This window comes from Salmo salar, chromosome 03, assembly GCF_965601325.2.
Source record: "Salmo salar chromosome 03, fSalSal1, whole genome shotgun sequence".
Taxonomy (NCBI): Eukaryota; Metazoa; Chordata; class Actinopteri; order Salmoniformes; family Salmonidae; genus Salmo; species Salmo salar.
In genome coordinates, this window is record NC_138293.1 from 50675723 (window position 1) to 50698025 (window position 22303).

The 22303-nt window shown below is 40.7% G+C and overlaps 1 protein-coding gene across 1 annotated transcript in view; it reads left to right on the top strand.

Annotated features, from left to right (window-relative positions):
- Positions 1 to 16160: 16160 nt before the first annotated feature.
- LOC106600634 (phospholipid-transporting ATPase IA) overlaps positions 16161 to 22303 on the top strand; it is a 172312-nt gene continuing 166169 nt past the window's right edge. The window contains exons 1-2 of the mRNA XM_082973546.1: positions 16161 to 16236; positions 16355 to 16464. Of these exons, the coding sequence (XP_082829672.1) occupies positions 16203 to 16236; positions 16355 to 16464 (144 nt within the window). The 5' untranslated portion in view covers positions 16161 to 16202. The remainder of the gene's footprint in view (positions 16237 to 16354; positions 16465 to 22303) is intronic.

Below are 22303 nucleotides of genomic sequence, written 5' to 3' on the forward strand. Positions count from 1 at the left end.
TTTTGCTCTGAGTATTATTTATATCATCTCCCCTGTCTGATATCTTAACTTTCTCTTTGCCACAAAATATAAAGGTAGAAATGTCATGTTTTAAGTCATTAAAATGTACTCCGACTGGATAATCCCTGTTGTTTCTCCTAATTGAACGTTTCTGTTCACAGATTCTCTGTTTGAGAGAATGAGAGGTTTTACATACATAGCAAAGCCCACATGGACATTTAATAATGTAGATAACATGGGTGGTGGAGCACGTAATAATGTCATTTATTTGGAACTGTTTTCCTGTATGTGGGTGGCAGAAATATTCACACTTCATCATATTCTTGCACTGTGCACAACCTCTCAGAAGAGGGCATAAAGAGCCTGGCTGATTTTTCTTTTGTGTCTGGCAGTTGGCATGGACCAATTTATTGCATAAATTACGACCTCTCCTATATACCATAATTGATGGATTCTTAAATTCAGCTGGCAAAGCTGGGTCCGATGATAAAACATGCCAGTGTTTCTTGACAGCATCTCCCACTTTTTGTGAGTTCAAAGTATATGTGGTTATGTTCTTTAACTCTAGTGGGTCTTTTTTGTAGCAGTTCATCTCATGTTTTCCCCAATGCCAAATTAAGAGCTTCATCCACACATTGTGGAGAGTAGCCTCTTCTTAAAAACCTATTGCGCATCTCCGCTGCTTTTTCTAGATAGTCCTCTGTGGAGTGGCATATACGGCGCAGTCTGAAAAATGGGCTTCTTGGAAGTCCTCTTTTTAATGACTCAGGGTGGAAGCTGTCCCCCTGTAATAGAGTATTTCTGTCTGTTTATTTTCTATACAGAGTTGTAAACAGGGTTCCATTTGATTTCTCAATCCACATATCGAGGTAATGAACACGTTCAGTGTCACATTCAATAGTGAATTTGAGATTGGGGTCAATGTCATTGAGTAATGCCATAAAGTCTGACAGCTCTTTTCCCGTTCCTCCCCATAAGCAAAACATTTCTTCAATATATCGATACCACTTCAGGACTTTATTCAAAATGGATTTTCATTTTCATTATTAACATAGCTCGGAGCGAATGTGGAGCCCATCGATGTTCCATTCGCTTGGAGGTAGTGTTCATCATCAAACCTGAAATAGTTATTCGTCAAAACATATTCAGCCAGCTCTAGAATAAAGTTTGTTGGTGGGCATTCGTTAGTATCTTTGTCTCTCAAATAGTGAGCTAGGGCTGCCAGCCCCTCTATGGGGAATGCTGGTATATAGACTCTCCACATCTAATGTGACCAAAATACAGTCTTCTGTCTTACTGCCTTTAGCTTTCAGCTGTCTCATGAGTCTCTCAGTACAAAATGTTGGTGAGCTACCAGAATCGAGAAACACATAGGTTATGTTTTGCTTCCATTTGCCATCTTTTCTTGAACTGACACAATTGCAAGTGCACAATCTGTACCGGCCCGGTATCTTTACCAGTTTCCAGTGACAAGAGCACTGTTGACAGTCTGCTCCCGCTTTACTGCTACACCACTCATATCCGCCTTTTGAGATCTAAATCTCTCTCTTCCTTCAATGTGCAGGATAGTGGGGTGCTTTCTTTGACAGCTCTGACAGGTCATCCTTCTTTTACATTCTTTGCTTAAGTGTCCTCTCATCAAACAGCCAAAACAAAGGCCTCTTGATCTCAGAAACTTAACTTTGGATTCGTGTGGCTGTGCCTTCACCTGTTGGCAGTCGACCAATAAATGCTCACCAGCACAAAATACACGAGATACCGGGAGCATCAGAAGGGTAGGTGCCTGGTCTCTTTACTTTAAATGTTGTTTTTTTAAAAAGGTTTTTCAGAGACGTAATCTGCCACTACAGCTACTGCAGTGGCAAAGCTGCTTCCCCTACTCTTAGACTTGAACTACTGTTTAAAGTCTGCTGCTGTTTTGGTTTTTAAAAACCTTTTGTTGGACAGGGAATCTTGAATATCTCCATACAACGGATCCTGCATGAACGTCACAAGGTCAATGAACAGGGCTCTCAGGTGGCATCTCTCTAAAATGTCACATGCTGTAGACCTACATTTTCCCCTTAGTTTGTAGGGAAGTTTTGATATTATCAACTTTATGTTGGGAAGATTAAGCTCTTCCATATTCTGGTGGTCTTGCATAGCGATACAGCAACCTATAAGATAGAGTGCATAGCCACCTAGTCCCTTTCCCTCATCCGGTTTGATGTTTGTCCAGTTCCTTTTTCCATGTAAGCAGTGGTGATTTTGATTTCATTGCCCAAGTGTTCCTTTAACAACCTCTTAGCCTCTGCATAGCCTCTTCTGGCTTCCATATGCAGACAACTGTGGACCAGATCCTTGTGCTGACCAGAGGTGTATTGTTCCAGGTAATAGAGCCTATCCTGGTGACTGCTGACCAGAGATGTACTGTTCCAGGTAATAGAGCCTATCCTGGTGGCTGCTTGTCTTATCTTCTACGCCATGCTCAAATGCATGCATGAATTGCCTAAAGTTTAGAGGACCACCGTCAAACATACAGTTGAAGTCGGAAGTTTACATACACAAAACTCGTTTTTCAACCACTCCACACATTTCTTGTTAACAACTAGAGTTTTGGCAGTTAGGTCGGTTAGGACATCTACTTTGTGCATGACACAAGTAATTTTTCCAACAATTGTTTATAGACAGATTATTTCACTTATAATTCACAGTATAACAATTCCAGTGGGTCAGAAGTTTATATACACTAAGTTCAGTGTGCCTTAAGTTAAGAGGAGGTAGTCTGGTAATGTACCTTTGCCCAGTGCACAATCTCCCAGGCACCGTTCCTCAGCACTTTAAAGAGCAGAGACAAATGAAAAGAGAAATGTTGTGACACTCAGAATAAATATCATCACCATGCATTGTCATCACCACACATTCTGTCATGTGTCATACGACAACAAAGAAATACATTCATCTTTTGAAGGCTATGCCGTTATACATAAATGTATTATGTATACACTATACATACGAAAGTATGTGGACATCCCTTCAAAATGTTAGATTCGGCTATTTCAGCCACACTCTTTGTTGACAGGTGTATAAAATAGAGCACACAGCCATGCAATCTCCATAGAAAAACATTGTCAGTAGAATGGCCTTACTGAAGAGCTCAGTGGCTTTCAACGTGGCACAGCCATAGGATGCCACCTTTCCAACAAGTCAGTTCCTCAAATTTCTGCCCTGGTCAACTGTAAGTGCTGTTACTGTGAAGTGGGAACGTCTAGCAGCAACAACGGCTCAGCTGCAAAGTGGTAGGTCACACAAGTTCACAGAATGGGACTGCCGAGTGTTGAAGTGCTTAGAGCGTAAAAATCATCTGCCCTCGATTGCAACACTCACTACCGAGTTCCAAACTGCCTCTGTAAGCAACGTCAGTACAATAACTATTCGTCGGAAGCTTCATGAACTGGGTTTCAATGGCTGAGCAGCCACACACCAGCGTCGGCTGGAGTGGTGTAAAGCTCGCAGTCATTGGACTCTGTAGCATTGGAAATGCGTTCTCTGGAGTGATGAATCACGATTCACCGTCTGGCAGTCCGACAGACAAACCTGGGTTTGGCGGATGCCAGGAGAACGCTACTTGGAGGAATAATGGTCTGGGGCTGTTTACATGGTTCGGGCTAGGCCCAGACACAGGTTCCAGTGAAGGGGAATCTTAACACTACAGCATACAATGACATTCTAGACAATGATGTGCTTCCAACTTTGTGGCAACAGTTTGGGGAAGGCCTTTACCTGTTTCAGCTTGACAATGCCCCCAGGCCAAATCGTCCAACATCAGTGCTAGACCTCACTAACGCTCTTGTGGCTGAATGGAAGCAAGTCCCTACAGTAATGTTCCAACATCTAGTGGAAAGCCTTCCCAGAAGAGTGGAGGCTGTTATAGCAGCAAAGTGGTGACCAACTCCATAATACAGTTGAAGTCGGAAGTTAACATACACTCGTTTTTCAACCACTGCACAAATGTCTTGTTAACAAACTATAGTTTTGGCAAGTCGGGTAGGACATCTACTTTATGCATGACACAAGTAATTTTTCCAACAATTGTTTACAGAAAGATTATTCCACTTATAATTCACTGTATCACAATTCCAGTGGGTCAGAAGTTTAAATACACTAAGTTGACTGTGCCTTTAAACAGCTTGGAAAATTCCAGAAAATGATGTCATGGCTTTAGAAGCTTCTGATAGACTAAGTGACATCATTTGAGTCAATTGGAGGTGTACCTGTGGATGTATTTCAAGGTCTACGTTCAAACTCAGTGCCTCTTTGCATGACATCATGGGAAAATCAAAAGAAATCAGCCAAGACCTCAGAATTTTTTGGGGGACCTCCACAAGTCTGGTTCATCCTTGGGAGCAATTTCCAAACGCCTGAAGGTACCACATTCATCTGTACAAACAATAGTACGGAAGTATAAACACCATGGGACCACGTAGCCATCATACCGCTCAGGAAGGAGACGAGTTCTGTCTACTAGAGATGAACGTACTTTGGTGCGAAAAGTACAAATCAATCCCAGAACAACAGAAAAGGAACTTGTGAAGATGCTGGAGGAAACAGGTACAAAAGTATCTATATCCACATTAAAACGAGTCCTATATCGACATAACCTGAAAGGCCGCTCAGCAAGGAAGAAGCCACTGCTCCAAAACCGCCATAAAAAAGCAAGACTACGGTTTGCAACTGCACATGGTGACAAAGATCGTACTTTTTGGAGTAATGTCCTCTGCTCTGATGAAACAAAATAGAACTGTTTGGCTATAATGACCATCGTTATGTTTGGAGGAAAAAGGGGGAGGATTGCAAGTCGAAGAATATCATCCCAACCGTGAGGCACGGGGGTGGCAGCATCATGTTGTGGGGGTGCTTTGCTGCAGGAGAGACTGGCGCACGTCACAAAATAGATGGCATCATGAGGTATGACAATTATGTGGATAAATTGAAGCAACATCTCAAGACATCAGTCAGGAAGTTAAAGCTTGGTCGCAAATGGGTCTTCCAAATGGACAATGACCCCAAGCATACTTCCAAAGTTGTGGCAAAATGCCTTAAGGACAACAAAGTCAAGATATTGGAATGGCCATCACAAAGCCTTGACCTCAATCCCATAGAAAATTTGAGGGCAGAACTGAAAAAGCGTGTGCGAGCAAGGAGGCCTACAAAACTGACTCCACTGACCAGCTCTGTCAGGAGGAATGGGCCAAAATTCACCCAACCTATTGTGGGAATCTTGTGGAGGCTACCTGAAACGTTTGACCCAAGTTAAACAATGTAAAGGCAATGCTACCAAATACTAATTGAGTGTATGTAATCTTCTGACGCACGGGGAATGTGATGAAAGAAATAAAAGCTGAAATAAATAATTCTCTCTACTATTATTCTGATATGTCACATTCTTAAAATAAAGTGGTGATCCTAACTGACCTAAGACAGGGACTTTTTACAAGGATTGAATGTCAGTAATTGTGAAAAACTGAGTTTAAATGTATTTGGCTAAGGTTTATGTAAACTTCCGACTTCAACTGTATGTTCAATGAGCAGATGCCCACATACTTTTGTTAATGTAGTGTATGTGTAACCTGTCACCTTCTCTCAGCTTGTGAGCTATAAAAATAATTACCCCTTGAAGGACAAACATCATCAATCAATTAATCAATCAATCTGGGATAACAGCAACAAGAAACAGACAAAATTGGTCCGTACCTTGACATTCCTTCTTATTGACGACACTGTCGGCGCTGTGACGTTTCTGCAACCAGACAAAAAGAACCACTTCAATCAAGACACACAGTTCAGGCATTTAGACAATACATTAGTGGAATGAAATTGTCACGTCCTGGCCAGTATAAGGGTTAATTGTCATTGTAGTTTGGTCAGGACGTGGCAGAGGGTATTTGGTTTATGTGGTTCGGGGTGGTGTGTTTGTTGTAGGGGATTTGATTTATGTATTCCGGGGTTTTTGGGCACTGTTCCTTGTTTATGTATTTCTATGTTGATCTAGCTGGTTGTATGTCTATGTTTGGTTAATTGGGGTTGGGACTCTCAATTGAAGGCAGGTGTTGTCTATTTGCCTTTGATTGAGAGTCCCATATAGTAGGGTGTGTTTGTCTTTTGTGGGAGATTGTTTGTGAGCACTGCTTGTTGAGCCTGCCACACTGTTGTTAGTTGTGAGTATCATTTATTGTTTTGTTTTTTCTGTGGATGCTTTACTCTTTTTGTGAATTAAAAGAATGAGTATCCATATACCCGCTGCATTTTGGTCTTCCCTGCAACACCACGACATAATTCGTGACAGGAATGGAATGATGGAATGATGACTGCATTGAAGACCCCCACTTTAATAAAATGTGGGCCCCCCTACACATTGGGTAACCAAAAATGTTCAGCCTAGCCTACCTGAAACACCAGTCAACAGAGTCAAAACAAAGCCAGTTTCACTCAGACATACAGTACCAGTCAAAAGTTTGGGTTTTTCTTTATTTTTACTATTATCTACATTGTAGAATAATAGCGAAGACATCAAAACTATGAAATAACACATATAGAATCATGTATTAACCAAAAAAGTGTTAAACAAATCAAGATATATTTTATATTTGAGATTCTTCAAAGTAGCCACCTTTTGCCTTGATGACAGCTTTGCACATTCTTGGCATTCTCTCAACCAGCTTCCTGAGGAATGCTTTTACAATAGTCTTGAAGGAGTTCCTACATTTGCTGAGCACCTGTTTGCTGCTTTTCCTTCTCTCTGCGGTCCAACTCATCCCAAACCATCTCAATTGGGTTGAGGTCGGGTGATTATGGAGGACAGGCCCATAACCATGTGTGTGTGAGGTATATACTTTTGTTTCAAAGTAGATATGTTTAAGACTACCAGGAAACACTGTGTGACCCTGATTTAGCCCACTGCAGTAAAAGGTTAAACATCACAACTGAGCATATTTTGTGTTTTGGGAACCTCTCTCTTGTAATGTACCCACACTGTTCCCACAACCTAATTACATATTCTGGGAACCTTTACATAACTCAGAAAGGCTATTTTGTCAACATTCTTGCAACATGTGAGAGCAAAATTGCAAGATTATGTTATAATACTGTAACTGCATCAAATGTTGTTTTATGCAACATAATAAAGGGTTCTTATAACTCTATTTAATTACTGCATTAAAGTTTGATTGTTTTTAAGAAATGCAAAAGTCTCTCGTTTCGATTACAATAATTCCATGACAAACATCAAAGGAGTGTTTTGTGCACCCTGATACAAACACAATCTGAACTTCAGCACAACTGGAATTGTTTTGTGTTTTGGGACCATATCTCATCATGTCCCCACAATGTCCCCAGAACCTAATGAGACATTCTAGGAACCTTTAAAGAACAGACAAAATGTGTTCTGGGATGTTCAGGTGAATGTTTTTTGTCCCCTGAAAGAAACATTGTCGAATCATCCACACAAATGGACAATTTTGTGTTTTGGGAACATATCTTGTGTGATGTCCCCACAATGTTCCCACCAGACTGTTCCCACAACCTAATGAAACATTCTGGGAACCTTTAAAGGGATACGTTAGGATTTTCAAAACATCTGCATGCTAACCATTTGATCTCAATCAGTTTCATGAGAATACGTATTTAGATCTAATGGAATTAGGCTCTGTAACCTACAGTGTTGTTTCGAAGTACCGTGTTGTTTTCTATTATGCAGGCCTACAGTGAGCAGTTTTAAAAGCAAATGGTGATAAACTGTAGCCTACCTGTGTTTTGGTTCAATCTATTTTGCCTTGTGGCGCACGCTATGAAGTTTTGGCCGCATGAGAGAAAAATCCAACCATTCAAACTCCTAAGAAATGAGGTGGTGTTTTTCTTATAAAAGTAGTTATAGTATACTATTAAATTCAGTTCTGTTACGTCTAATGTGATCTTGCAGACATACAATGCCTTCAGAAAGTATTCATAACCCTTGACTTATTCCACATTGTGTTACAGCCTGAATTCAAAATAGATTAAACATATTTTTTTCTCACCCACACAATACCCCGTAATGACAAAGTGAAAACATGTTTTAGAAATGTTTTCAGATGTATAGAAAATTCAATACAGACATCTCATTTATTGATGATGCAATTCAAAACGGCATGAAAAGCGTCCCTTATCACAACTAAATTCTATCTTGATAAATCTAACGCATCCAATTAATATTGTCCATAAACATTCAGGCAGCTTTACAAAACTAAATATAGCCTACATATTAAAGCCTATAAAAAAAGGATATCAAGTCAAATCAACGCCGACATCAAAATTCGAATAACCGGCGCTTTAACTGACCACGGCTCAAATGCAAACTATGTCAGATAAATCCTACAGATAATACTGTATTGAAATAAAAGGCATACAATCAAAGGGATTACTTGTCATCAAGGACCTACTGTATGTAAGTCAAACAAAATCGATGAAACAATGGCAAAAATCACTAAGTACTAAAGGAAAATCTACACTTTCGCTCATCTGATAGCCTGCAGGTAGGCCTATAGTGGAGCACCGTGCTGAATGGACAGTGTAAAAAAAAGGTAATATAACGAGTAATATGTGATATTACTTTCCTTGCAAAGTAATATTGTAACGTAACAAGATTACTTTTGTTACATCAAACAAGGTATATGAGGGTTGTGTCATAACAGTATTCTGAGGTAGGTGGTTTGGAAATGTAACATGGCTTAGGTTACAACTGATTATAGCAGACAGCAAACTAACTAAATTGACCCGTACCCAGTACTAATCCCTCAAAGACAATTCCTTTATAATAGAAAAGTCTGGTCTTAGCGGGAAAACAATGTTCATTAGGGACACAGATCACCTAATTGAAATAGCCAGCCTTATTCTAAAAATGATGAAATTCTACATCAATCTACACACAATACCTCATAATGACAAAGCAAAAACGGGTTTTAGAAATGTTCGCAAATAAACTCAGCAAAAAAAAGAAACGTCAACTGCGTTTATTTTCAGCAAACTTAACATCTGTAAATGTTTGTATGAACATAACAAGACTCAACAACAACAGACAAACTGAACAAGTTCCACAAACATGTGACTAACAGAAGTGGAATAATGTGTCCCTGAACAAAGGGGAGGTCAAAATCAAAAGTAACAGTCAGTATCTGGTGTGGACACCAGTTGCATTAAGTCCTGCAGTGCATCCTTATGGACTGCGCCAGATTTGCCAGTTCTTGCTGTGAGATGTTACCCCACTCTTCCACCAAGGCACCTGCAAGTTCCCGGACATTTCTGGGGGGGAATGGCCCTAGCCCTCACCCTCCGATCCAACAGGTCCCAGACGTGCTCAATGGGATTGAGATCCGGGCTCTTCGCTGGCCATGGCAGAACACTAACATTCCTGTCTTGCAAGAAATCTCGCACAGAACGAGCAGTATGGCTGGTGGTATTGCCATGCTTGAGTGTCATGTCAGGATGAGCTTGCAGGAAGGGTACCACATGAGGGAGGAGGATGTCTTCCCTGTAACGCACAGCGTTGAGATTGCCTGCAATGACAACAAGCTCAGTCTGATGATGCTGTGACACACCGCCCCAGACCATGACAGACCCTCCACCTCCAAATCGATCCTGATCCAGAGTACATGCCTCGGTGTAACGCCCATTCCTTCGACGATAAACGCGAAACCGACCATCTCCCCTGGTGAGACAAAACCGCGACTCGTGAGTGAAGAGCACTTTTTGCCAGTCCTGTCTGGTCCAGCGATGGTGGGTTTGTGCCCATAGGGAATGTTGTTACCGGTGATGTCTGGTGAGGACCTGCCTTACAACAGGCCTACAAGCCATCAGTCCAGCCTCTCTCAGCCTACTGCGGACAATCTGAGCACTGATGGAGGGATTGTGCGTTCCTGGTGTAACTCGGGCAGTTGTTGTTGCCATCCTGTACCTGTCCCGCAGGTGTGATGTTCGGATGTACCGATCCTGTGCAGGTGTTGTTACACGTGGTCTGCCACTGCAAGGATGATCAGCTGTCTGTCCTGTCTCCTTGTTGCGCTGTCTTAGGCATCTCACAGTACGGACATTGCAATTTATTTCCTTGGCCACATCTGCAGTCCTCATGCCTCCTTGCAGAATGTCTAAGGCACGTTCACACAGATGAGCAGGGACCCTGGGCATCTTTCTTTGGTGTTTTTCAGAGTCAGTAGAAAGGGATCTTTAGTGTCTTAAGTTTTCATAACTGTGTCCTTAATTGCCTAGCGTCTGTAAGCTGTTAGTGTCTTAACGACCGTTCCACAGGTGCATGTTCATTAATTGTTTATGCTTCATTGAACAAGCATAGGAAACAGTGTTTAAACCCTTTACAATGAAGATCTGTGAAGTTATTTGGATTTTTACAAATTATCTTTGAAAGACAGGGTCCTGAAAAAGGGATGTTTCTTTTTTGCTGAGTTTATGTCTTTATCATGTATTAAACATGAATAGCCATGTGTTTTTGTAGATTTAATAGATATTTTGTGAAGGCACTGCTCACACTTCCACAGATATTGTGCTCTTCTAAATTATTTTCTCCCTGCCAAACATAGTTCCCGTAGATCAGAGGATTGACGGGAGCAGGAGGCATGTTGTATGCCGTAGGTGTATCTGCTGCTACTATCTCCTTGAATTATCGTGAATCAATAATTTAATGTAATTTGCATTGAAACAAAGATTTACAGTGCCTTCCGAAAGTATTCATACCCCTTGACTTGTTCCACATTTTGTTGTGTTACAGCCTGGATTCAAAATGTATTAAATCTAAAAAGAAATCTCACTCATCTACACACTATCCCATAATGACAAAGTGAAAACATGTTTTTATACATTTTAGCAAATGTATTGAAAATGAAATCCAGAAATATATAATTGACATAAGTATTCACACCCCCGAGTCAATACTTTTTAGAAGTGCATTTGACAGCGATTACAGCTGTGAGTCTTTCTGGGTAAGTCTCTAAGAGCTTTATTAAACACCTGGATTCTGCAACCTTTGCCCATTATTATTTTCAATATTATTCAAGCTCTGTCAAATTGGTTGTTGAGCATTGCTTGACAACCATTTTCAGGTCTTGCCATAGATTTTCAAGTAGATTTAAATCAAAACGTTAACTCAGCCACTCAGGAACATTCACTGTCTTCTTGGTAAGCAACTCCAGTGTAGACTTGGCCTTGTGTTCTAGGTTATTGCCTTGCTGAAAAGTGAATTCATCTCCCAGTGTCGGGTGAAAAGTAGACTGAACCAGGTCTTCCTCTAGGATTTTGCCTGTGCTTAGCTCCATTCCTTTTATTTTTTATCCTGAAAAACTCCCCAGTCCTTAATGTTAAAAGCATACCCATAACATGATGCAGCCACCACTGTGCTTGATAATATGGAGAGTGGTGCTCAGTACTGTGTTGTACTGGATTTGCCCCAAACATAACACTTTGTATTCAGTACAAAAAGTGAATTGCTTTGCCACATTGTTTGCAACATTACTTTAGTGCCTTGTTGCAAACAAGATGCATGTTTGGGTATTCCGTACAGGCTTCCTTCTTTTCACTCTGTCGATTAGGTCAGTATTGTGTAGTAACTACAATGTTGTTGATCCATCCTCAGTTTTCTCCTACCACAGCCATTAAACTCTTTAACTGTTTTAAAGTCACCATTGGCCTCATGGTGAAATCCCTGAGTGGTTTCCTTCCTCTCCTGCAACTGAGTTAAGAAGGACGCCTGTATCTTTGTAGTGACTGGGTGTGTTGATACACCATCCAAAGTGTAATTAATAACTTCACCATGCTCAAAGGGATATTCAATGCCAGCTTTTTTTGTTTTTATTTGTTACCAATCTACCAATAGGTGCCCTTTGCGAGGCATTGGAAAACCTCCCTGGTCTTTGTGGTTGAATCTGTGTTTGAAATTCACTGCGTGACTGAGGGACCTTACAATTATCTGTATGTGTGGGGTACAGAGATGAGGTAGTCATTCAAAAAGCATGTTAAACACTAGTGTTGCACATAGATGGAGTCCACGCACCATATGTGACTTCTTAAGCAAATTTTTACTCCTGAATGTAGGCTTGCCATAACAGAGGGGTTACATTTTAGTCATTTAGCAGACGCTCTTATCCAGAGCGACTTACAGTAGTGAATGCATACATTTCATGCATTTTTTTTTGTACTGGCCCCCCGTGGGAATCGAACCCACAACCCTCGCGTTGCACACACCATGCTGGCGTTGTAAACACCATGCTCTACCAATTTAGCCACAGGGAAGACTATGATTGGTTGAATTCTTATTGACTCAAGACATTTTTGCTTTTTATTTTTTATTCATTTGTAAATATTTCGAAAAACAATATTCCACTTTGACATTATGGGGTATTGTGTGTAGGCCAGTGACAAAATATCTCCGTTTAATCCATTTTAAATTCAGGCTGTAACGCAACAAAATGTGGAAAAAAACTTTCTGAAGGCACTGTATACCTAAGGGATAAAACCCTACGTTCTGTACATTACCTTGGAAATAATGGACAACGTAGCGAGTTAATTTTTCCAATGTAATGTACAGAACGGAAGCGCTTATACCACAGTCAAAGAAAACCATATGAAAGCACCCATTTACCTATAGAAGTACTTTTTTTTCGTTGACATTTTCATTTTTATAAGCAAATTCATACTTTCTCATCTTCTGGTTGCTAGAGACGCGGCCCAGTCGTTCGTCCGATTAGTTCGAAATTTATGAACACGACCCAGTCATTCGTTCTTTATGTTCCGTTGCCATGTTCAGCGGCAACGTTCTTATCCCTTGCTTGCTGCTAGCTAGCCAACTAGCTATGGCTACACAGTCACAACCTTGGCAGCCAGAATAACAGCAAAGTAGCTGTTTTCTATTGACATTAATTTGGATACATTCATAAAAATGAACTGATAATGCCCGATTTTGCCTGGCATAGCTAGAAAATGTTGCCTTCTCGTCAGGACACTTGACTCTGTTCAATACGAGGAGATAGCATTGCATATCAAAAACTAGGTTAGAAGCTAGCTAAATAGTTTGTTGCTAGCAAACCTGCCAATATGACAACCAAATGTAAAAATATCAGTTGCTGAAAACAGCTGGTCAAACTAGAAACATGGGAGGATTTGACAGCATATTGTATCATGACTGCAACACTAGGGACCTGAGAAATTCATGTTCATCACTCACCACGTTAGGTCATCAGATGCTCCCCAAAAATATTTCTGGAAAAACAAATCAATGCTATCTAGCTGGCTACGTTTTTTTTCTCATTGGACTTGCGTTTACAATGTATACATTTTGGTTTGTGTGGTTGTTGGTTTAGGTTTCTGTGGCTTTTTAGCAAGTACGGTCTGCATGTATAACGTGAGCATCTAGCAACACAAAGGTTGCGAGTTCGAATCTCATCATGGACAACTTTAGCATTTTAGCTACTTAGCAACTTTTCAACTGCTTACCACTTTTTAGCTACTTTGAAACTACTTAGCATGTTAGCTAACCCTTCCCCTAACCTTGACACTTTAATCTATCTCCTAAACTTAACCTTAACCCCAACGTCTACCCCAACGTCTTAACCCCAACGTCTATCCTAGCTAACGTTAGCCAGCCAGCCAGCAAATTCGGAACATATTGTACAATTGGAAATTCATAACATATTGCATGTTTAGCAAATTTGTAACATATAATACGAATTGTAATTCGTAACTTATCACCCGAAATGGGTTATGGACCTCCACAAGTTAATACATACCTTACGAAACATAACATATCATACTAAACGCAGTGTCTCTGATTTACGTACAGAATAATACAAAATGCGCTGACACCAGGTTGCAGCCAAACTGAAGCTGGAAAGACTGCAAACTAGCTGCATTTTGTTTCGTTTGGCCTGTTTTCTTTTACATTTCTTTGTATATATCCATAAAAATGAGGCTAATTCATGATTTTGACTGGCTGAGAAAAGTTGGCTGCCTGCCTGTCTGTCTTGTCCCGACTCCCAAACCCTACACATTGAGTACTATGTCTAGATGCTTTTTACAGTGGAGATCAAGTTTATAAATTGTCTGGCTGGGCTGATGAGACAGTGGATTGCGCAGTGAGATGGAACTTGTGGTGGGAACTTGTGGAATAGACACCAGCTGGAATGCGGTTTTAACCAATCAGCATCCAGGATTAGACCAACCTGTTGTATAATGTGCGATAGACTGACAGACTATTACATGTTCATATATGACAGTGTCACGGTCGTCGTTCAATGAAGACCAAGGCGCAGCGTGTGTATCGTTCCACATTTTATTTTAACTGTGAAACTATGCAAGACATACAAATAAACCACTAAACAAAAACAACAAACCGTGACGAAGAGGTGCAACATACACTAACTCAAAATAATCTCCCACAAACCCAGGTGGGAAAACAACTACTAAATATGATCCCCAATTAGAGACAACGAAGACCAGATGCCTCTAATTGGAGATCATCCCCCCAAAAAACATCGAAAAACAGAAACTAGAACCACAGCAACTTACCTTGCCTCCTTACAGCCACATGGTCCTTTTGATGCTGCACTCGCATAACAGGTGGTCAGCCTGCCATGCAGTCTCCTCGTGGATTGCAATGTAATCGGCCATAATTGGCATCCAAAAAGGCAGATTACCCGTTGTTATGAAAACTTGAAACCGGCCCTAATTAATCGGCCATGCCGATTAATCGGTCGACCTGTACTTGAAATAACTGATTCCATGTGATTTTTGGCTGTTCAGACTGCAGGAAAAATAGCAGATTATAATCGGATATGCAAAAAAAATTTTTTGGAGTCACTTCCAACTGACAGTGTGAATAAGGCTTGAAGCGGCAATCAGCAATTGAAGCAATAACAAAGCGTCCTCCCCACCACTGCTTCTGTAAATAGCAGGGGGATGGGGCTGGAGAAATGTTACCACTCAAATTCAAAGACAGAACTATGGAAGCAAGGACTGACCATCAATGATATCAACATTGTAGTTTTAGGCTATACAATGTTTGTTTACATTTACTTTGTTTACAAACATTGAGGTAAAACAAACTAATATTTTGGGCTCTGATGGGGTACTACAGTTGACCTAAGCTCAGGAGGCACAAGTTCTATTCTTCAAGAATCATTTGGTACAAACCATATCATTCATTTATAATTCCAAAAATGGATGTAGCAACTGCTGATTGCCCCTTTAAGTGTGGCTGGTCATGCTGAAAACTCTGAGTGGAAAAAGACCAGAATAAAACACACATTGACAGGGGTTTTTTGGGTTTGTTTTTTTACAAACTTCCTCTCCGTCGCAGAAAGCATTGTAGCCATATTCACAACAATGCCATATTGTAGTAGGCTACAGCATTATGTGCAATTAATGAGGGAGATCTATACAGGCAATTAGGAATGGCATCAATTAGGCTAATGGTTCATAGTTTATTGTTTGTCTCAGACAATGTTGTTTCTGTGTTTTCATGTTTTAGGTAATGTCTTTTTAAGCACATGACCAAATTAATTTCACCCTGATGGTTTAATAAAGTTAATCTGAATCTGAATGACACACCTTTTTAAAGTGTTGTGTTGATAAAGCTGAATTTAGACACAGACACACAGAAATAGTGAAACAGTGTCATTGAGTCGTTCGACATTACAGCCGAGTGACCGACAGTGCATGTGACTGCTGACTGACTGATCTACAAATAACCTTGCATCATAAATAACTACTCATTATTATTATTATTTGTCGATCAGTCAGTCAGTCACAATTTACCCATGATATTTCTGTGCTTGCTACCACACTTCATGACTAACTACAGTATGCAATCTCCATAGGAATCGCTAATGCATCTGTTATGTTGGGTGATACGCCTTACAAATTATTTCTGTATTTTTATATCATGTCATATAGTCTCAATTAGTTAGTAATCTAAAGATTTAAAAATAATTTTGCTAAAGCATTTGAATGGTCTCTTTGTTGATTTGATATGAGCCAGGCAGAAACATTTTATTTAGCAATCGGTTTACCCCCTGCATTTGAGATGGTACAGTCCATATTGTGAAGCGGCATCGTCCTTCCCGTTTCAGTTCATGTGAAAAAAAAAACGGTTGTCAGCGTCTTCATTCATCAATTCTATCTGTAAAGAGATGCAGGGACGACCAACGAAATCTCGAGTACATGGTTTGTCATAAGAAAATGAATGTTAGTACTAGATAAATGTGCCAGCATTTAAATATACGTTTACCGTCTGCATGAGAGAGGTTACTCTGTTGAATGTAGACTGGCTCTGAATTCCTAGACCGTAAAAATAGCCAGCTAACCGGCGGGAGAAAAGCAGAGATCGAGCTCTGTGTGGAAAGACGTCGTCCGTGCAGAAAACTATGTCTAATCTTCGCTCCCGAGTGGAGGGTGAGTAGCAACCTAGATAACCGGCTATGTGCATGGGTTAGTTAGCTACAATTTAGAGAAATGGCCAATGTATATCCCCTGTGAGATTGATATCGTTATTTTTGGTTATGAACAGGGCGCCTGTCTTAGCGCAGAATGCTAGCTAGCTAAATGATCGCAGCTAACTTTAGCTAGCTATTAGCCTATTATCCAGCTAAGTGAGCTGATTAACTAAACTGTACAACTACTGCTTAGATAGCTAGCGTTTTGACACAATAGTGTGGGAATGGGCCTCAATTCGGTTTCTGCATATGAGCATTCATGCACCCTCAAGCATCCCAATGGGTAGATTAAATTATGCTGAGTTGCAGGGCACAGGTATGCTGGACACTTTTTTTTTTTCGGATAAAAAATTGTTAATTACATCTGCCATGGAGCCCAGTTTCATAATACTACAATATGTCCCAGCTGCTTGCGGTAGTTTTGAAGTAATCACAAAAAACGCCTTATTTTAGGGCATTTTTCACCCAGCAGCTCCTAGTTCTATTCAACATGGCACCTTACCATAGCACCAACTCTCATTCCTAATGTTCTATTCCCTGCCCATTGTTCTGCTTCACAATAACATTGGCTCACATCAAATCAACAGAGACCATTCAATAGTTAGCAATTACATTTATCCAAGTAAACCTTGAAGGCTTAACTCTTGTAACTTAATATTAACAGGGTTAGGGCCACTTGGTGAGGGATATCACTGTAAGCCTGGGTACACATTGTGGTAACGTAAACTCACTCACTTTTGTACATCGCCTTGGGCCGTACAACTGTAATATCAATACCAATGTAAAGCACCATTTCTCCCCTTTCCAACAAAATTAATGACGAGACCTTCATGATGCCCATCTCTGCATAATTCAAGAAGGCAATGAGCTCCGTCGGGTCTTTTTAAAAATGTCGGTTGGTTAAATATGTTGTGAAGAAACAGGTTTTTTCACCCGATTTGTCCAACTAATCAACTTTAAAATGTAAATAAAACATAGAGTTTATGTAATGTCTCGTCACATACCTGTTTGAAGGTTTGTGTCGAATTTGAAGAGGGATTTAGGGCTGTGCTAACGTTAGCCACAAGTGAGCTGCAGCTGTTCTGGCTTTTGAGTGTCATGATGGCTCGCAGTAATGACGTGCAAAAAAAATGCAATTGGCACCCTAGCCATGAAATATTAGTTTAATATTAGCAATAATTATATTAATTTAGACAAATCATGAATAATGAAGTTGTCTTACAAGTGTATATGGTTAAGCATGATTTTAATCTGCGAGAGAAGGGCTACCCCTGCCTCTTTCGGCTGTATAGCACAAAATGAGTTGCAAATGCGCGCTGTACGTTACGTAGTGACATGTCACGATGTAACGTACAGCGTCAGAGGGGTCCGTTTTTTTCATCTTTTCTCCAATACTGTTAGTCCATTACCATGTCAATCAACGCTGAATCGAAATGTAGTAAACACTCTGGATTTTGATGGCAACAGTCACTCCAGTCCCATTCGTTTTCATTGCAGCCTCGTTTGAATGTCGCGGTTACGCACATTTGTAGGGAATGGGGTGAGTTTACGTTAGCCCACGGTGCCTGAGATGGCTGGTGCCTACCAGAGCATGTGAGCAGAGTTGAGTTGTTGGAAATGCTTGCACACTGTTCCAGTGCTCCATGTCCTTTCCTAATGCTCTACTCTAGACCATAAAAACCACTTTAAAAAAACTTTGAAACCAAACCATATGGATTTGAATGAAAAGTACTTGAATAAACATGAAAAGGTGAATGTAAGAAGCGAACATCATTTCAAATAGGCTACGTATCATATTAAACAGCATATAAACACTAAATAGGTCAGGAGTCAGACGGAGCCTAAGAAGGGTTGAAAATGAATTATTTAGGCTATATTATTTCAATTATTTCTAGGCTATAGCCTACAAAGAAATACATTGTGAAGCATTTGCAAGTGCGACACAAACGTATTAAATCATTATAGTCTATAAATTGTGCATATAGGCTGTAACTTACTTCGAATTAAATACAAATTAAACAAAAAATTACTTATTAGTGTCTTTGAATTCATTTTTAGAGTTTGGCCAGTCTGTGGCTTCAGGATCATGTGATGGTGCCTGGAGAGCCGGCCAGCAGCGGAGAATACCCTCTCCATACTTGCAAAGCCACTGGGGATGCTAAACACCCTTTTGGCCACTCTTGCCAGGCTGGGCAGGGATGCAGAGTTGTTTTTTTGTTTTTTTCCCCCTATAGGTAGGCCTAAAGGTATTTAGGCAAAATAAACAGTTGACAGTAGAGGTCGACTTATTAATCGTAATGGCCGATTTAATTAGGGCCGATTTCAAGTTTTCATAACAATCGGTAATCGGCATTTTTGGACACCGATCATGGCCAATTACATTGCACTCCACGAGGAGACTGCGTGGCAGGCTGACTACCTGTTATGCGAGTGCAGCAAGGAGCCAAGGTAAGGTGCTAGCTAGCATTAAACGTATCTTATAAAAAACAATCAATGTTAACATAATCACTAGTTAACTACACATGATTGATGATATTAGTAGTTTATCTAGCTTGTCCTGCGTTACATATAATCGATGCGGTGCCTGTTAATTTATCATTGAATCACAGCCTACTTCGCCAAACAGGTGATTTAACAAGCGCATTCGCGAAAAAAGCACTGTCGTTGCACCAATGTGTACCTAACCATAAACATCAACGCCTTTCTTAAAATCAATACACAAGTATATATTTTTAAACCTGCATATTTAGTTAAAATTGCTTGCTAACATGAATTTCTTTTAACTAGGGAAATTGTATTACTTCTCTTGCGTTCTGTGCAACAGAGTCAGGGTATATGCAGCAGTTTGGGCCGCCTGGCTCGTTGCGAACTGTGTGAAGACCATTTCCTCCTAACTAAGACAGCCAACTTCGCCGAACGGGGATGATTTAACAAAAGCGCATTTGCGAAAAAACCACAATCGTTGCACGAATGTGCCTAACCATAAACATCAATGCCTTTCTTAAAATCAATACACAGAAGTATATTTTTTTAAACCTGCATATTTAGTTAAAAGAAATTCATGTTAGCAGGCAATATTAAACTAGGGAAATGTTGTCACTTCTCTTGTGCCACCTGGCTCGTTGCGAACTAATTTGCCAGATTTTTACCTAAATATGACATAACATTGAAGGTTGTGCAATGTAACAGCAATATTTAGATTTATGGATACCACCCGTTAGATAAAATACAGAACTGTTATTTCACTGAAAGAATAAATGTTTGGTTTTTGAAATTATAGTTTACGGATTTGACCATATGAATGATCTAAGGCTCTTATTTCTGTGTGTTATTATATTATAATTAAGTCTATGATTTGATAGAGCAGTCTGACTGAGTGGTGGTAGGCAGCATCAGGCTCGTAAGCATTCATTCAAACAGCACTTTCCTGCGTTTGCCAGCAGCTCTTCGCAATGCTTCAAGTTTATGACTTCAAGCCTATCAACTCCCGAGATTAGGCTGGCAATACTAAAGTACCTATAAGAACATCCAATAGTCAAAGGCATATGAAATACAAATGGTATAGAGAGAAATAGTCCTATAATAACTACAACCTTAAACTTCTTACCTGGGAATAATGAAGACTCATGTTAAAAGGAACCACCAGATTTCATATGTTCTCATGTTCTGAGCAATGAACTTAAAGCTTTTTAGCTTTTTTACATGGCACATATTGCACTTTTGCTTTATATTTACGTCATTTAGCAGACGCTCTTATCCAGAGCGACTTACAAATTGGTGCATTCACCTCATGATATCCAGTGGAACAACCACTTTACAATAGTACATCTATCTTTTTTTTTGGGGGGGGGGGGGAGTTTGCGGGGGGGGGGGTTAGAAGGATTACTTAATCCTATCCCAGGTATTCCTTAGAGGTGTGGTTTCAGGTGTCTCCGGAAGGTGGTGATTGACTCCTCTGTCCTGGCGTCGTGAGGGAGCTTTCTTCTCCAACACTTTGTTTTTGCATTATTTAAACCAAATTGAACATGTTTCATTATTTGTTTGAAATTAAATTGATTTTATTGATGTATTAAGTTAAAATCAAAGTGTTCATTGTTCATTCAGTATTGTTGTAATTGTCATTAATATATATATATATATATATATATATTTGCTCAGAAAAATAAAGGGAACACTTAAACAATACAATGTAACTCCAAGTCAATCACACTTCTGTGAAATCAAACTTTTTTTATTTATTTTATTTAACCAGGTAGGCAAGTTGAGAACAAGTTCTCATTTACAATTGCGACCTGGCCAAGATAAAGCAAAGCAGTTCGACAACATACAAAAACACAGAGTTACACATGGAGTAAAACAACATACAATCAATGATACAGTAGAAAAATAAGACTATATACAATGTGAGCAAATGATGTGAGATAAGGGAGGTAAAGGCAAAAAAGGCCATGGTGGCAGAGTAAATACAGTATAGCAAGTAAAACACTGGAATGGTAGATTTGTTATTTGAAGAAAGTTCAAAGTTAAAATATAAATAATATGGTGCAAAATAAATAAATACAGTAGGGGAAGAGGTAGTAGTTTGGGCTAAATTATAGATGGGCTATGTACAGGTGCAGTGATCTGTGAGCTGCTCTGACAGCTGCTCTGACAACTGTCCACGTAGGAAGCAACACTGATTGACAATGCATTTCACATGCTGTTGTGCAACTGGAATAGACAACAGGTGGAAATTATAGGCAATTAGCAAGACCCCCCCCCCCCAATAAAGGAGTGGTTCTGCAGGTGGCGACCACAGACCACTTCTCAGTTCCTATGTTTCCTGGCTGATGTTTTGGTCACTTTTGAATGCTGGCGGTGCTTTCACTCTAGTGGTAGCATGAGATGGAGTCTACAACCCACACAAGTGGCTCAGGTAGTGCAGCTCATCCAGGATGGCACAACAATGCGATCTGTAGTAAGAAGGTTTGCTGTGTCTGTCAGCGTAGTGTCCAGAGCATGGAGGCGCTACCAGGAGACAGGCCAGTACATCAGGAGACATGGAGGAGGCCGTAGGAGGGCAACAACCCAGCAGCAGGACCGCTACCTCCGCCTTTGTGCAAGGAGGAGCAGGAGGAGCACTGCCAGAGCCCTGCAAAATGACCTCCAGCAGGCCACAAACGTGCATGTGTCTGCTCAAACGGTCAGAAACAGACTCCATGAGGGTGGTATGAGGGCCCAATGTCCACAGGTGGGGGTTGTGCTTACAGCCCAACACTGTGCAGGACGTTTGGCATTTGCCAGAGAACACCAAGATTGGCAAATTCGCCACTGGCGCCCTGTGTTCTTCACAGATGAAAGCAGGTTCACACTGAGCACATGTAACAGACGTGACAGAGTCTGGAGATGCTGTGGAGAACGTTCTGCTGCCTGCAACTTCCTCCAGCATGACCGGTTTGGCGGTGGGTCAGTCATGGTGTGGGGTGGCATTTCTTTGGGGGGCCGCACAGCCCTCCATGTGCTCGCCAGAGGTAGCCTGACTGCCATTAGGTACCGAAATGAGATCCTCAGACCCCTTGTGAGACCATATGCTGGTGCGGTTGGCCCTGGGTTCCTCCTAATGCAAGACAATGCTAGACCTCATGTGGCTGGAGTGTGTCAGCAGTTCAAGCAAGAGGAAGGCATTGATGCTATGGACTGGCCCGCCCGTTCCCCAGACCTGAATCCAATTGAGCACATCTGGGACATCATGTCTCGCTCCATCCACCAACGCCACGTTGCACCACACACTGTCCAGGAGTTGGCGGATGATTTAGTCC